General features: G+C 37.0%; 1 protein-coding gene and 2 non-coding genes across 3 annotated transcripts; all 3 read right to left on the bottom strand.

Moving 5' to 3' along the window:
- Window positions 1-1,486: 1,486 nt before the first annotated feature.
- Window positions 1,487-5,234, bottom strand: LOC113275022. The gene is made up of 7 exons (XM_026524448.1): window positions 5,038-5,234; window positions 4,927-4,958; window positions 4,496-4,593; window positions 4,331-4,413; window positions 2,495-2,572; window positions 2,305-2,403; window positions 1,487-2,016 (listed from the first exon to the last, which is right to left on the bottom strand). The coding sequence occupies exons 1-7, from the start codon at window positions 5,119-5,121 to the stop codon at window positions 1,738-1,740; spliced, it is 753 nt and encodes a 250-aa protein (XP_026380233.1). The 5' UTR covers window positions 5,122-5,234; the 3' UTR covers window positions 1,487-1,737.
- A 1,997-nt stretch (window positions 5,235-7,231) lies between these two features.
- On the bottom strand, window positions 7,232-7,305 carry TRNAT-AGU. Its single transcript has one exon. It is a non-coding gene; the product is annotated as a tRNA-Thr (tRNA).
- Window positions 7,306-8,254: 949 nt separating this feature from the next.
- Window positions 8,255-8,328, bottom strand: TRNAT-AGU. The gene has a single exon. It is a non-coding gene; the product is annotated as a tRNA-Thr (tRNA).
- Between the last annotated feature and the right edge of the window lie 9,173 nt (window positions 8,329-17,501).

The following is a 17,501-nucleotide window of genomic DNA, read 5'->3' as shown; positions in this document are numbered from 1 at the left end:
TGCATGGTTTAAAGAATGGCCCTACAGAAAGTATGGGTTTTATACCTAAATAGTCTTGAAGAAGAAGAATAGAAGCAGAACAATGAAAGAAGTAGAACTGAAAGTCCACAAACCTAGGGCATTGATTTTTCCCTAGACTATTTATTACCCCCATTGTGTCCGATCAATAAAAATTTATTACCCCATTGTTGGACTTTAAAAACTAGTCAAAATAACTGGAGATGGCTTTTAAAATTTCAAACGATCATAATGGTTTTTGCACAGTTTGCACTACAAAACTACACCAGAAGGTTAAACGATCATAATGTCTTTTGAATGGTGGGTCACTCTTTATCTGCTTGATAGATTTTACATATACTACCTGGGCAAGTTTTAATCTTCACAGACCTGACCGGTAGAGTAATAAATTAGTGAAAATTAGTTGAACAATAGTATGGTGAAAGTAAATGCCCATACAAACAGATGTGAAATTTGTCTTCAGGAAGGAGACCAGACCAGAGATCAGTTTCCTTAAATGTTGGGTTAAAGACCCCATCTTGTTGGATTTGACAGATTAAATAGGAGTTTTGAGGGTTCTCTACAGTCTTTCTTTGTTGCAGTAAGCATGTCAAATTGTCAATAAATCATGTTATGATAGTTTTTACTGCTATGTTTCACAGTATTTTTTTTTACAGCGCTTTCTTTATTCCAGTAAGAACGTCAATAAATCATGTTATGATAGTTTTTACTGCTATGTTTTACAGTATTTTTTTTTACAGCAATATGAAGACTGCTCCCTTCCTTCCAAGCTGTTAGAGTGCCTTACCAAATTCCACGGGTTTACCGGCACAAAGCAAAACCATCCTTCCATCGTATAGAGTTTGCAACTCCGGAGGAATTTGGTAACCCTGCCTTACTTTTCAGTCTGAATTCTTCTGAAGCATAAAATGCTTCGGTCAATAAGTAATTGAACAAAATATAATAGCGCCACATCACAAAATGTGTAGCGTATGTTTGTACTGGGCTGTTCATCTAATGAGCCCATCCATTTTATGTCCCTCCACTCATATTTATTGGTATTCTCATAGAGTGCCTGGTGAATGCAGGAGCTAAACCAGAGAGCTGAAGTATCTGCAGCGCTGCTAGGCTTTCAGCTACTGCCAAAACTGAGTTCTAACCCTTTTGTCATCAGTAGAGAGAATGGAAACCAGGCCGAAGACCGGCCAACCATATTGAGCTTCCAATGAGTGAGGAATGAGGATTATATATATGCCTATGTGCCTCAAATTGAATGACGGCCAATATTTCATTAATGAATGTTCCTTTAAACTTGGGTAGAACTCCGCAATAGTTCAGAAAGGTAATAGTTTCTGAGCATTATTGTACTTGGAAAAAGATGTTTTCCGATAACAAGCTTCAATAATTGGATAATTTACTGAACCAGTGGAATTTAATCAGGTCATGTAAAGCGATTACATAATTTCTGCAGATAGATTAAGACTGAGACTAGAAAAAAAAAATTATATCCTACAGAATTTCCATTTTAAAGAGAAACGGCAAGTTTTTGTACATGTGAACAGGCAAAAGCAGTAGACAAGGGACAGAAAAGATCCCTCAATTTTGAGAACATGGTAGCAACATAGACATTAAATTTTGCCAAATTTAAGAAAGAATTAGGAGGCACCTTCTAACAATGTGAACTTTCTTTGCTACTTTAGCTTTCGGCAAATTTGAGGAGATCCTTGTTATGGCGTTTGATCAAGACCTTGCATCGACATCGAAACCAGCACCTGTCCAGCCAGGGCCCGGTGATCCTCTACCCTTGGGCACAAAGCCACTTTTACCTCTTCCTGGATTTACAATCTTCTTCTTCGCTCTTCCTTCTCCTTCAACAGAAGGTTGCAGACCCTGACCATTTACAACTTGTGTGTTCCCTTGATCGTGTGAGTTTCCAGCCATCTGACCAGCTGGTGCTGTTCTTTGTGAATTAGATGAAACATCTGGAGCTGGTGTGCTGCCCTGTGGTGAATTAACATCCTAAAAAAAAGGGAAACTCAGACATCTTATATATATTTTTCTTCAAACATGGTGTAAATCAACGAAAACAGCAGTTCTTATGTTGCACTATATCAAATGGTTACAAAAAGTCTAAGGCCTTGGAGCTCTTGCATGGATTGAGTTTATCAAAATCACTAGTGTATATTTTTGTTAGGCCTTTTCATGAATTTCCAACAATTAGATTAATTGGCCATATGATTCATATGAACAGTTGAAGATAAGGGTATGCATAACAGTGCCATAGAGGAAAAGGAATGAGAAACTTACTTGTAAACTGGAGGCAGAATCCCTGCCTGGATTTAAAGCTTCAAGCCTTCTTTTTAATTCCTCCAGTCTAGCATACTGTGATTGACTGCTTTCTTGGACCTATTCAACAAGGGTTTAACGCGCTTTCAGAAAAACTTGCAATCTACGGATCAGCTAAATCATGACAGACAGTTTTACACAATAAAAATACCAGACTGTTTAAATCATCACACAGCTTCTGCTTGATTGCTTCCTCATCTTTTACAACCTTCACTGCTTCTTCCCATGCCTGAAATGTTTAAGTTAAGACCATAATTAGCTGAAAGGCAATAAATGAAGTAAAACAATACACAAACATATTAGTCATTACTATAAATTTGGCAGATAACCAGTTGATAATGAATAAACACAACTTAGTAACCATAAGTTACACTCTATTTTATAGTTCGCCATTTACAAAATAATGGGTCATTTCAAGTATTTTTTCTTTTTACTGAAATGGTTAAGATTTTATTGAAAAGATAAAAGAGGTACAAAGAAAGCACAAATCAAGTGCAACAAAAGGCAAAAGCCAAAACAAAATCGTAACAAAAGAATACAAAGGCAAACTGCCCCCACGAAGCTAAACCAGAAGCCAAACAAGCTACGAGAACAAATTCCCTATTTCTTCTTTGTAGGGGTTCGTTTCCCTCTACCTAGATTTTCATTGCTTGATACCCCATTCCAACTACAATTTTAGCTGGTAACATATTGATCACCAATATCACCTGATCTTAAACTTTATATGTGAAGAAGACTATATGGGTAAGGAAGAAATGGATAACATAATACTGATAAACAGAGATCTGGTTTCTCAAGAAACATTCAAAAGATTTCTGCCAATGATACCATCCTACACCCACCCTGCCAGTTACTAATTGTTGAAGCTTTATCTACTAGTAAGGGGGCAGCACTCTTATGTTCTTTTGGTGGATCTATATGAGCTGCCGAAGGAATGGATAAGCCATTTAGATTCATGGAAAAAGTGATATACTAAGAAGAGTTTAGAAAAGTGTGAATCATCAGATTGCCAAATCCACAGGATACAGCTTGGTATGAACCCAAAATCTACCCAGGAATATTTGAGAGCTGTTCCATCAGTTGGTAAATTATTGAAAAATGCGACTTCACCGATATTGACACAGCTGTGAAAAAAATTCTAGGTTGTAATAGGGAAATACAGATAACTCACACTATAACGCCATTTTCCAAATTATGAAATTAACACCACCTCATGGTTTCTACATCTAAAGTATTCCTACACGAGGGAATTCGCCTTTGAACCTGCCTCAAGATTATGGAACTACAATGCCTTTGCTGAAACCAGATTCATTTGCATTTTATAGTAGTCTCATGATTCACCTAAGGAGAAACAAAAATAAATATATTTCTTGACTCTATAACACTGATGAAGGGTAGCATTGATTTTCGAAGTTCAAAAGCTCATCTTTTAAACTGTAGGGATGAATAAGATCTCTGTAATCAGTCAAGCAGTAGAGATCAGGGATCTTGATAATCCTTCCTCGTTCACTCTAATTTTTGATTTGAATGCTTCATGCATCCTTGCATAGCTAGCTGCCCAAACTAAAGAATGTCAAGCTACCCACACTAAGCAAGCAAAACTCACAGCTTGAGCTACCAAACTCACTGAATGAGTGGTTATTTAGTTACAGCCTTAAAGGCAGTACAAGACACGATTTGTAAGCATACTAGATTATCCTATTTTGAGACTCTGGGTTTAGTCGTCACCCCAACAGTCAAGTGTACAGTTTTCTTCGCACATCCTAAATCAGAAAAATGACTGGTTTGATGCGAAGAAGCTATCTTAACAAGAATGACCTCAGATCAAAAGAATATACACATGTATGAAGACCAATTAAAACTTGACAATGTTGACATGTTCAAACTATCATTGCCCCTGACAAGTTTTTGAATGCCCTCCATCGTGGATTGCTCGAATAGTGAAAATAGTACAAGATGAACACAAACTTTTGGAAGCATAACTAACCTTTTTAGCTTGTTCTTCTTTTATCTTAGCTAGACGTATTTTCTCCGTTGCCATTTCTATTTTCTTGCGCATGTGTTCCAAAGCTTCAAATTTATGCCCAAACAAACATCAGTCAATTACTCAAAAAAAAAAAAAACTCAAGACAGAAGGAACAAAGAGGTAAACCTGCTTTCTTTGGGCCAGCAGTGAGCTTTAATTCCAAATTTAGATTCGTCAGCTCTCGTTCAACATCACGGATTTTACTGTAGTTCTCCTCAATATATCTGAGCAAATAATGAAGTAGCAAAGTTAACAAGCCTATTTTTTCTTTCATGAAAGAATGCGCAATCATAATGAATCAAACAATTACTCATCAATTCAAGTAGTACCTAAGAAATTACACAGTAAATGAAATGATCACCCCCGTTGTCGGTTATTATGAATCTACATAGATGATGATGAACATACGAAATTCTGAACAAGAAATTGATTGTTTCATCTAACTATTGTTTTTCCCTTTATCAATAAAATGGTGCTAATAAACCTAAAATGAAACTAGTAACCATAATAATTACTAAATAGAACCAAAGAAAACGAAAATGGTAATGAGTTCATACTTTTGAAGTGAAAGTTGCTCCGCTGCAATTATCTGGAAAAACAACAAAACAGATTTCAAATACACCATTAATATCACAATCATTGAACTGCATTTGCCAAAATCAACATACCTTTTCTGTATAGGCAATGACAGGTGATTCTCTAGCTATTCCATCAGGTCCGATTTCAGGAACAAGGGATGGATGATTTGCCATTTCTTTTTATTTCGCTGAAGATCTGTTTTTCTGATCTTCAGCCAAATACTCTCTCTGTATTTGTTTTATTTTTATTTCATTTCTCGTTTAATTTCCCTTTTGTACCAGATTACAAATCCGATTCGGATCCATTTCCAATCAACTAAATCGTGAAATGGACCAAATTTCCTCACATTTTTAACTGAATGGGGTAGATTCACTAGAATACCCTTATAAGTTATAAGTTTGACTTATCTCAGTGTGTCCCAAATACCAATGCCGCATGTCATGGATCTTGTGAGTTTGGGTTGACACTCATGGGCTCTTCACTTGCTATTCACGTTTGTCTCTGGACTGCTTATTCCTTTGTTTCTCAACGGTGGAACAAGATGTTACACGAGATTTCAAAGAGATGCTTGCCGGAAAATTGCCATCGGAGAAGCGAACTCTCATACTAACTTGAGAAAATATTTTTTCCCGATGTCAGAGCATAATTGTACGAATTGTTTGCCTATTGCATATGGATTTTAGACCGATTTCGTGACTGAGCTGGAGTTATTACGAGAAACAAAATGTCCTAAAAGTTTAAGAAATGAGAGGTAACTATCCGGTTTTTCAAATGAAGAGAAATTACCACTCGAATTGAGTAAAAAGGTACATTTCGATAAAATTTAAAGATGTATTTTTCTTTTAATACAAACCTAAATGGGAGACTATATTTAGGGCTGAACATGGTGTCGGTTAACCGTTGGAAACCGACCGAACCAGACCAATAAGCAAGAAACCGAACCAAACCATTTAGATTTGGATTGGTTTGGTAAAAAAGTTGAAAAACCGACATTACTGGTTTGGTTTTGGTTTGACCTGAAAACCGAACCAAAAACCATTGGGAAACCGATTAATTTTTAAGCTTAGTTTCTACCGTCGATTTAAAAGTATTAGATTCTACCCATTGATTTAGAGGATAAATAAAAACCCTAAATCTAATATTTCATTATGATACTCTCCCTCTTTCTCTTTCTCCTTCTCTCAGCCGCCTCCCTTCTCCACCCCCAACTACAGCTACTGCTACTCGATTTTTTTCTTCCCGTCTTCCTTCTTTTTTATTTGCCAATAACTAAATTAAGATATATTATATATCTTCTTTTGATCTCTAGAATTAGAGTAAGCTTTAACTATTCTTGATTTTTTTTTGTCTGTATATTTGTGTAAACCAATACTATCGGCAACTACGATTTTTTTATCTGTAAATTTGTGTATTTTTTTTTTTGGTTTGACATAATTATTGGTTAACCAAAAACCACTGGGAAAAACCGAAACCAACTGGAACCATTTGGAAACCGAACCAATGGTTAATGGATTGGTTTGGTTTAGATTTTTAGAAACCAATAGTATTGGTTTCGGTTTTGGTTTGGCTAGAAACCGAACCAAAACCGACCATGAACAACCCTAACTATATTGATAAAAATAAAAAAATGAAGGAAGCAAAAAAAAACTGACTCCAAAATTAATAAGAATGATAAAAAAAAAAGTTTAAATTCTCAAGGTGTTATCTCTATTAGTCCAATGATGATTTATATTGTGTGAAATAAGTTTGATCTACTTGCTAGTTTTATCTCTGTAAGCAATTGTTAGACCCCGTGAGTTATTATTTGTGTAAAGAGTTGTAAGACGATTACATAGACCATACAACCAAAAATAATAGTTATAGAACTATCAATGTATGTTTTAGAAAAAACGTAGGCGAAAAGCAATATAGACAAGCGATAACATGCTTTAAACTCGAAAAATAAAAGAAGAAAAATTGTTGAAAAAACTCATTTGTTTAAAGAGAGTCTGTTACCCATGAACCTAGATAACTAGGAAAAAACAGAAGAAAAAACATCTCCACACCTTGAATTGCTTGAAAAATAGAAGAAGAAAAATTTGTTGAAAAAACTCACTTGCTTTAACTAGGCAAAAACAGAAAAAAAAAATATCCCCACACCTTGAATTGCTTTCATTAAACTTGAAAAACAGAAGAAGAAAAATTTGTTGAAAAAACCCACTTGTTTAAAGAGAGTCTGCTACCCATGAACCTAGATAACTAGGAAAAAAACTAAGAAAAAAATATCCCCACACCTTGAAAAATTGCTTTCATTGAGAGTTGAACTCAAGACCTCCCGCTTACTAAACAGGTGCTCTAACCAACTGAGCTATGAAAGCTTGATATTAAGGAAGTTTCTCATAAACCTTGAAATGAATTTTGTATTACGCATCAAGATTCATTACTGGGGGTTTGATTTCATCCAGAATCAAATATAAAATTAGCTACTCACCGATTTAGCAAAACTCATGGTATACATAAAGGAGATAAATAATAAACTAGAACGAAAAAGAATTATCATTGTTTGCATACGGATTTAGACATATTTCATGATAGTGTCAGAGTTATTACTAGAAATAAGAGGTTTTAAAAATTTAGGAAATGAGAGATAATTTTTTGGTTTCTCATATGAAGAGAATTTACAACTCCGATCGAGTAAAAAGGTAAAAAAATCTTGGAAGCATTTCAATAAAAAATTTATACCTTTCTTTTTTGGACAAAACTAGTAGTATCGCTATTCAAAAAGGAGTTGGAGCTTTATTTTTCATAGATTAGGTATCGCTATTCAAAAAGGAGTTAGAGCCCAGCTTGTTGCTAGGTTACCAACCAAAAGTATGTAATTTGCTTTGTTTAGTTATTCAAAAATATTTAAGAAAAAAAAAACTAAAAGGGAGACTATATTAATAAAAATACAAAAATGAAGGAAGCAAAAATCCCGACCTCCACAATAAAAAAAATGATTAAAGAAAAAGTTTAAATTCTCAAGGTATTATCTCTAATAGTCCAATGATGATTTATGCTTTGTGAAATAGGTTCGGTCTACTTACTAGTTTATCTATGTAACTAATTGTTAGATCTTCGAGTTATTATTTGTGTAAAGAGTTGTAAGACGATTACACAGACCACACAACCAAAAGTAGTTGTAGAACTATCGATGTATGTTTTACGAAAAAGGTAGGTGAAAAGTAATATAAACAAGCGATAACATAATTTAAACTTGAAAAACAGAAGAAGAAAAATTTGTTGAAAAAACCAATTGTTTAAAGAGAGTCTAGGGAAATTTTTTTTTGCTTTCATTGAGAGTTGAATTCAAGACCTCCCGCTTACTAAACGGGTGCTCTAACCAACTGAGCTATGAAAGCTTGATGTTAAGAAATTTCTCATAAACCTTGAAATGAATTTTATATTACTAATCAAGATTCTTTATCGGGGGTTTAATTTCATTCAGAATCAAATATAAAATTTAGCTACTCACGGATTTAGCAAAACTCATGGTATACATAAAGGAGATAAATAATAAACTAAAACGTAAAATAATTACCATTATACTAGACAGTCTATGGATTGTATTTCGAGTTGATACGTTAATGAAGATTTCTAAAATATAAAAAGTGTCATAAGAGAGATAAACTAGACAGTCTGTGGATTTTATTTCGATTTGATGTGTCAAGGAAGATTTCTAAAATGTAATCTTTGTCATAAAAGAGATAAACGAGTTAAAACCTTAAACTTCTGAAAGTTGACATGAAACCTAACCATATTGGAATTTAGAAGAACATAACATATTTGACACCTAGTTTGTCGAAGAAGATGCAAAATGTTGTTGCTCATAATCTGGTAAAATTTGTTTCATCCTCTCGCAATAGTGATTGGTGGCTCAACTCCCATCCTCCTTGTTTAGCAGAACCTTTCCCTGATTAGTTTTTGCTTTGTGTTTTCTTTGTTTTTGTATGTTGACAAAAATTATTTTTTTTTTAGAAAGATATGATAGCTAAAATATTTTCACCATCGATAGTTGGCCTCCAAATCATTTGCATGGGGATATTAGTTTATCCCACTATGCATAAGGTTCAATTATTTTTCAATTTTTTTCAATGTTCTATTACTTATACACGTTTTCTCTTTTTTGATGAAGCTTGTATTCGTTTTGTGCTCCACTACTATTTCTCACCAGTTGTACTAATTTTTTAAAACTTTTAGATAACCTCAAGTCTAGCATCCATGGAATTATATCAGGATGGTTTCTAACATATGACACGTATTGCATGTCAGCGATTCATTATGCTTATAGTTCCATGGAGAGAAACTAGGAGTGAGAAAGGGTTTTCCAGTCATTTTTCTTGCTGAAAACGGTAAACATCAACAAGATAGTAGATGAAGATGGATTTATGACTCAATCAATAAAGAAATCAAGAACAATGAGTTTAACTGTTTTTATGATCCATAAAGATAACAATACAAGGAGATCAAATGTGAAGTTGAGAGATGAAAATAATATACATGTGGAAAAAAAATCATTGGTGCTTCCAAGGGTAAAAAAAATGTAGAGAGATTTCATTCACGTTGCATTCTAGTCGAGTACTACAACAAGGTTTTGTTGGCTTAGTTTCAGGGTTAGAATCTAGTTAGTAAATCTACTAAAGATGGAGGCAGATGGTGGTGATGAGAAATACTCAATTGGAACTTTTGAGAAGATGAAGACTGGATGTTAGATATTAGAGAAGAAAATAAGTATGGACAATTCAATCTTCTGCAGTTTTATCACCACAAGGCTTATCAGGAAACACCATTATTTCCAGTAACAATGAAGTTGGATGATGCGATACATAGGTTTTCTTGGACGACTTAATGTCTAGTATATCTTAGCTAAAAACAAGGGAAAAGGGGAAAACTTCCGGCTAAGCTAGCTTCAAATCTTGGTTTGATTCATTTCGAGTCCAGATAATTGATGTTCCACCAGATTTAGACGATGTATATTGTTTCTATAAGAAACTTCGAATTCTTTATTTTTAAAAGAATCTTGCTAGTCAAATATGGAAATATCGAGATCCAGAATATTCATTAAATCCATGTCGGTTAAATTCATGACAAATAAAGATATTATGATTAAAGATGCAGGGATTACTATATTTTTATGATTAACATATAAGATAATGACAATAAAGATTAGATCGATAAAAATCTGCTAGAGATATGTGAATTTCGTGAAATTTTAAGCTATAAGAGATATTAAGCACTCAAGATGTGCACATAATAATAAGAAAATGATGAAGATATTAGACAAATTTAGTTAACTAATTCTCTAATTTGAGATAAAAGATGAGATGCAAACGGATCTATTGGATCTAATGCAATTGAGATAAAATGAGATAAAGTTCTTAATGAAAATGATTTTGAGATGATTTTAACAGAGAAAATGTAGATTAAAAGTTTTTTTTAGGAATAAATCAAAATGATTTACCTGAAGATTAATCTAAAAACGATATGAACATGAATCCATGTCGATATATAGATGACATTAAGATGTAGATCAAGATATTAAACATGTATAATTAATAATAACATTTAGATTCATCATTTGAGATCAAGATAATCATATTTATATGCAATTTCTCATAGAAAAATCATTTTCCCAAAATAAAGGATAATTATACATCAAATAATGATCTAACCTGAGATTATGATTAAAAATAAAAAATATGATGTATCCCGAGTAGGCGCCAATAAAGATGCATATTTTCATATCATGGAAATATGTACGCAAGATTGATATGTGGTTATTAGTATGAATCTAACTCGATTATCGATCTTCGTCTACGGGTTGTTATTAGAGCATTGCTCGGTCGAACTCACAAGTGTTGCTATATCAAGCTTGTTGTCAAATTTAGTTGTCAAAATTATATCTTGATTTCTAGTCTATAATTAGTTAAGTCGCGGTCTAGGACAATGGAGTTAAGAAATGATCTAGTCATCATTTGCGTTCTACTGTTTGAAGGTGAAGATCAACCAAAGATTTTTGTAGAACTTCGTCAACAAAAGGTAAGTGAAGACTGAATCACCTATTTCTCAGGTTATATTCACTTTTCTTTCTTGGGACGATTGTCGCATAACTAATTAGACTAGCTTGTATAGACAAGAATTTCGAATCGAAAACTAATTATTTAGTTTACGAATTTCTCAAGATATAATGACTAAGCTTAATGAATATTTTTTCATACTTGATCAAATTCGGTGGAGAACAATTTATTGTTTGGAACCAAATCATGATTCAAGTTCATCATTCGAAAATAGCCTGGAACACTGATAAGTGTCATTGTTGTTACTCAGGAATGTTTCGAATTGATTTAGAGAAATATAAAATTAATATATTCGGAATACAAGATAGTGTTATCAGTCTTACAAACTGAGAAAATTGTTATATGTCTGAAGTAGTATTACATGTATTCGTAACGTAGCGGAGTAGCTATATATCGACTTTCAGATTTGTGTGATATGCATATTCGTATATACATCATGGGAAAATCTGTTTATTTCATGATCCGGATAGGTATGTATATTCGTATACAAACAATTATGATAAGGGAACCGGGTTAAAATAATCAAACCAGTATGTGAACCAAAACAGTTTTATATTATAGAATCAGTTTAGTACGCAAACCAGTACGCAAGATGAATGTTCTGTGAACTCCGGAACCGGCAAAGGTCTAAGAGTTTGCAAACCGGTACATGAACTAAAAAGTTATGTAGACTCTGGAACTTTGAGTTGGGTCAAATTTTTCAAACCGGTACGTGAATTAAAAACTTATGTAGAGTCCAGAACTTAGTAATTGCATAAGTATGCAAATCGGTTTATGAATTGGAAAGTTCTGTAGACTCCGGAACTCGGTAATTGCATATGAGTTTATAAACCGGTCCGCGTACTGTGACTTAGCTGATTCAAAAACGGTTCAAGTAATTGTACCTTGTACATTTATGAACTATGTTGATCATGATTCAATTGCGATTAAATTATTTCTATGAAGTAATTTGCATTTGATCTTTTCTCTAATTAACACTAGACTCAATTTACCACATGATTGTGACTCAATATTAACGTCTTAGTGAAGATGAAAATGAGCGTTGAGCTTTTAAGTTCAAATCGGCTAGTTTCGTCTAACCATGTTGAACATAGTCTTTATACAAGGTTCAGTTACGGTTTACCTAACCATAGTGTATATCTTGTATATGTGATCAAGATTCATAGGTATTGTTTGCTTGGATTCAAAGCTATTTTAGCTTAAACTAAAGCAACATAGGCTTTGAAGTCTATATACGGGGAACTCTTGGCAACTTGGATCTTTGAATCCCGACACTACTTTTTGTTGTGTCCTAGTTGTATCTAGAGTCGTCCTGTCCAGAAACCTTTTTAGGTTTTAGCGAATATAAAGACTTCACAAGGATTCATGAAGCCAGGTCCAGTTATCTTTTATCTTGATAACTTAAGTATCACAATCTTGATTGTTTGTAGAGCTTGCTCCAACGATCAAGATAGATAGTAATCAACAAAGCCTCTTCGTCTCATACTTTGTTTATTCCGCAAGTTTTATACTTGTGAGGTGAATAATAATCTAGGTTGCACTTCGGGTTGCATAAGTCCGGATCTTGAGGATATCCAGACTTTTGTCTAAGTTTCTATCGATTTCCATCACCTGGATCTATCATTTGATCTGATCATCCGTTTGGATCGTAAATCAAGAAATCAATTATAGGCTTAATCTGTGGGAGGTATATTTGGTTTAAAGTCTTCAATTGAGGTTGAAGTAACTCTTAGTTGTGGGTGACATCATCTAAGGGAATCAATTGCGGAGAGTCTTGCGAGATTCAAAAGGCGTAAAGAGCGCTACTGTACCTTAATCGGTGGATTTCCTTTTAGGGCTCAACTACATTCCAAACTTAAGTTAATTGGTAGTAGGCTAGTGTCTGTAGTGGTTTCATACAGTATGGTGTTCAATTTGGACTAGGTCCCCGGATTTTTCTGCATTTGCGGTTTCCTCGTTGTTGATGGTGGTTTTTAGCTTAGGGTTAAAATCGTAAAACCTTGCATCTGATATGACGTCACTCTGCAAGGAAACAGAGCCACGTGTGCTAACCTCTCCACTGGAAAATTTATTGAGCCTATCAATATACTTACATGAAATTTATCCAGACTGGCGAATGTAGCAACCATCCTAAATGTTCTGTAAATTTCGGCGCCTCGCGTATATTCACTTAATATAAATTCTTCTGAATGCCTTCTATGCTATGTTCTCCGACTGAACTCCTAATGTTGATATGGCATGACGATTTGTGTTCACTCGCAGCAGAGTAGCACGAATCTCCAAATATCAAGGATAACCTCTTTGCATAAGGTATTCAATCAGAAAAGCATGCTGCTCTCTGGCAATAACTTAAAAGAGCTCTGTGTCAACACATATAATTCAATCAATTGTCCTGACTAACTTGCAGAAGTTAGGGTTTCGCGCCTCGCGCAATATACCAGACCTTGCTTGTCAAAATCAAGCCTAAACAAACTAAGCAATCAATCCGCCATGGATTGGCAGGTACAACCTCGCCCAGAATAAGAAAAACAAGGAGCCGCAGCAGCAAAGAGAGGCGTGGACATGTCTTAGGCCAGCTAGCGCCACTGGCCACGCCCCATCCTAAAACGGCCCTATTTCCATCGGAGAGAAATCAACCATCCAATTTTGTCACACGGGAAGATTTGGAACGACTTCTCCGAAACCGAGACAAAAGCGATTCCATGGACATGCATCAGCATCAACCCCCGTATCCCCCGGAAGTCCAAAGAGTTCCTCTACCGAGGGGGTACTCTTCCCCTCAATTATCTCTATATGAGGGCACCGGTAATGCGCGTGAACATGTCTCTCAATTCTTGGAGTCCCTGGGGGAACACGAATACAATCACGTTCTCCGTTTGAGGGAATTTTTGAAATCACTTACTGGAAGAGCATACACATGGTACAACATCATTACGACAGGCAACATCTCCAACTGGTTTGACATGGTTGCAGCTTTCTACAAGAAGTACTTCTTTGTGTCTGAGAAAATTACCTTCTCAGATCTAGGAAGGATGTTCCAACGAAACAACGAGCATCCGAATGATTTTGTCTAAAGGCTCAGAATTCAAGCACTGGATTGTCATGACCCAAACGTGACCGAACAACAACTGGTGGATTCTTGCATCAACGACATGATTACCATCTACCGCGCCTTACTAGAGAATCTGCGATTCCAGACATTCTCTGAACTTCATGAAGATGCAAAACGATCGGCCACAACGACACCAGCGTTGTTGGAGAGAACCAGGCCAACCAGAAGCGAGGACGCACACGAAACTCGAGGAAATAGACGCCTCATCAATAAGCAATACAACACTGGTCCCTCCTCTGTGAGCGTGGTAGACGAAGGAGGAAAGAGGAAGGCTCCAACGGCAGAACAACAATCCAAGCGTGCAGCACCAGCACGACAGACAACTCCGCCACGGAAGACCGCCGCTAAAGCTCCCATGCGATATCAAGAAGCTGGAGAAAATGTCTTGGATTTCCCGTTCCCAATCGAGGAAGTGCTTGAACTCTTGGAATCATGAATCCAAGATGATGCCATCAGGCTACCTCCCACCAGGCGCCCACCAACCGAATCGGAAATGGCAAACCCCAAATATTGCCGCTACCACATATTTTTCCACCACCCGACCAGTGACTGCAATAAGCTAAAGCATATCTTCAAAGAAAAGATAGAAGCAGGGGAGCTTCGACTAGACAACGAAAGAGTTCACAGAGATCCGCTTCCAGTCAGGAGTTGCATGGTCTTTAGGGACTCTATACACGAGACTGTGCAATCCATGATGCGGCATATGTGCGAAATTCTCTATCTCTCCAAGACACGGCGTCAAGATATCTTCACAGCCCTTAATCGTGTTGTATCGGGAAAACGACTCTTTCCTACTGAAGAAATCACGCCAGAACCCCAAACTCCCTCGGGAAGCGGTGCTGGAAAATACAACTGGGGACTGCTAACCACGGTTTATCTAAGTAACGCCGAACTTTACAACACATTGATCGACGCAGCCTCTGACTTCAACATCGTTACCATCAAAACTCTGAGAGCTGCGGGAATTTCGAAGCAGGAGGCTACCCGCTCCCCAACCGTGGTCAAAATCTTGGACGGAGAGGTGATGGACGCATATGGATACATCAACCTTGAAATCAAGGTGGGAAATACTCTAACACATGGAAAATTCCACATTGTCGAAGAACTCTCAAATTACGACATGATTCTGGGACGCGCATGGGTACACGGCAACAAAGCGAAGTTAAGAGTATCCCCCCTGCCGATGTAGATACCCGAAAGAATTTCCAACAAGCCGTACAACTTTGAAGACTACATGTTGTCGTATCAACAACTTACCAATGTAACTCAATTGCCTGGAGAAAGACCGTCTTCGTTCATCCGCAGATTCCGAACACAAGTAAGTCTGTTTAAACAACCCTTTCTGCACCCAGTCACCTCTCCTCTCGGCCAGGCATGGGGACTCGGTCCGATTACAAACCCGGGCGCCATTAGGAGATGTGAATGGGACGTTGGGCCTTTCAAATGCTTTGCCAGAAATTTGGAAGTGGTCACAACCAAAGATGACGAGCTCAAAAATCAAGTGGTTGCGCAACGCCCAAACCCGTTTCAAATTGAAGATGTGGTAGTCAAGACGACCTCGTTTCAAGTTGGAGATATAACAGTGAAGATATGCACTCGACCCGATCCTCCTAAAGGGAAGGAAGACGAGCCGTATCTGGTGGCGGATGTTATTTTGGGTGGTTACTGCAAACTCATCAATGTCGACAAGTTGGAAGCTGTGACGATTCACTCGCGATGGCTCAAACCCTTCAATACCTAAAACGTTGTACTACCTCCACCTCTAGCGTTCTCCTTTTAGCATTTCCTTCAGCATTTTCCCTTTTCACGCAATGTTTGTAACTTCTCTAAAAATGATTGCACTGCTTGCATTCATAAGTAGAGTTTTCAACTTCAATTAAAAGAACATCTTTCCTTAAAAAGTTTCCCAGACCATCTTAAAATAAAAATACCAAGTAAACCCAAACTCTCATAGAGTCATTACCCGTCGATTGAAAACCAGAGAAACCAAACCACCACAAAAATATCTATTCAAAAGTACTTAAGAAGGGAATATGCAAGGAAGATGATCATCAAGATGCAGAACAGATATCTTTTCAAAAATATCCGGCTTCAAATCTCACTTAACGCTCCTCTGGTTTTCGGGATGTTTGACAACGATACTGCTACAAGGGAGAACTAAGAAACAGGTCGGTCGAACCTTTAACCATTGCTGTTATTTTCCCTGTTTCGAGTTACTGTGCGTGATGTCGGCGTTCGGAGGCATTGGTTGCGAAACAGGCCGGCTAGTACCTGTGGCAAATTCCATCCACACTCTTTGTGTACGGCGTATGTCCATCTATTCGATGGCTAGAAGGGCGAGCAACTTATTTTCGCATAAAGGGGTTTTGGATATTTTCAGTATGAAGGTTTTATTAATTCATTCAGAGATGTGAAGCCATAAAGGCTGAATAACGGAATGTTACTTGGCGAAACCCCAACTCCGCCATGGAAGCAAGAAAGCGAAATTAAACCTTTGGAATATTAAAAGCGGCTACACGCCGAGAATAAATAGCAAAAGTGGAAAAAATGGTCGTTAATGGAAGACGCCTGGATCAATAACGCCTTCATCGGAGCTTTTTCAAGCACTTTCCCCAGCACCTTCTCTGGCAGCAAACTTCCCATCTAGACGCCGCTTCGGCAGCAGCGACTCCAGCATTCCACCCAGAAGCCGCCTCAGCATCAGCGACCGCAACATCCCATCCACAAGCCACTTCGGCATCAGCAGCTTCCACATCCTGTCCGACGTTTGTTTCAACAGCAGTCCCAGCGTATGTTTCCATGGCTTCTCCAATGGCCCCAACATATATTGCCTCCGTCTCCTCGTCCTCCTTGACGACATCCTCATCGGTCGCTTCAACGTCCCTGATAATAGTTTCGGCGTCCACTCCAGAAGCTGCTTCAGTTTCGTAAACCGTGTCGACATCTTCCTCAAGAGATTTTCCAGTAGCTTTTTGAGGATGCTTCGGTTCGTTCGCATCAAAGTCGAGGATTACGATACCATCATGGATAGGGTAATTAAACTGGCTCTCACCTAAAAGTTTTATGGACTCAGTTTCCTGCCGCTTCAACTGAGAGGCGAATCGTTCAGACCTAGCACTAGTTTGTAGAGAAGCTTCATTACTCTGAGATCTCCCGACACGCCGAGATGCTTCATCGTGCCTCCACTTTTCCTCCATATCCACCGAAGCCGTGAGAGTCTGAACACACATCCGCACTCTGCGTAAATGGGAGACAGACATGCCTTGTATAATCTCGTCAGCTTCACGGAACAGCGAATCAATTCTGTCTAGCACCTCCTCATGAGAAGAAAACTGGGTTTTTTCGG

This window comes from Papaver somniferum, chromosome 4 (assembly GCF_003573695.1).
Source record: "Papaver somniferum cultivar HN1 chromosome 4, ASM357369v1, whole genome shotgun sequence".
Classification (NCBI taxonomy): domain Eukaryota; kingdom Viridiplantae; phylum Streptophyta; class Magnoliopsida; order Ranunculales; family Papaveraceae; genus Papaver; species Papaver somniferum.
Note: the sequence above shows the minus strand (reverse complement) of the source record. Positions and strands in the feature narration are given on the sequence as shown.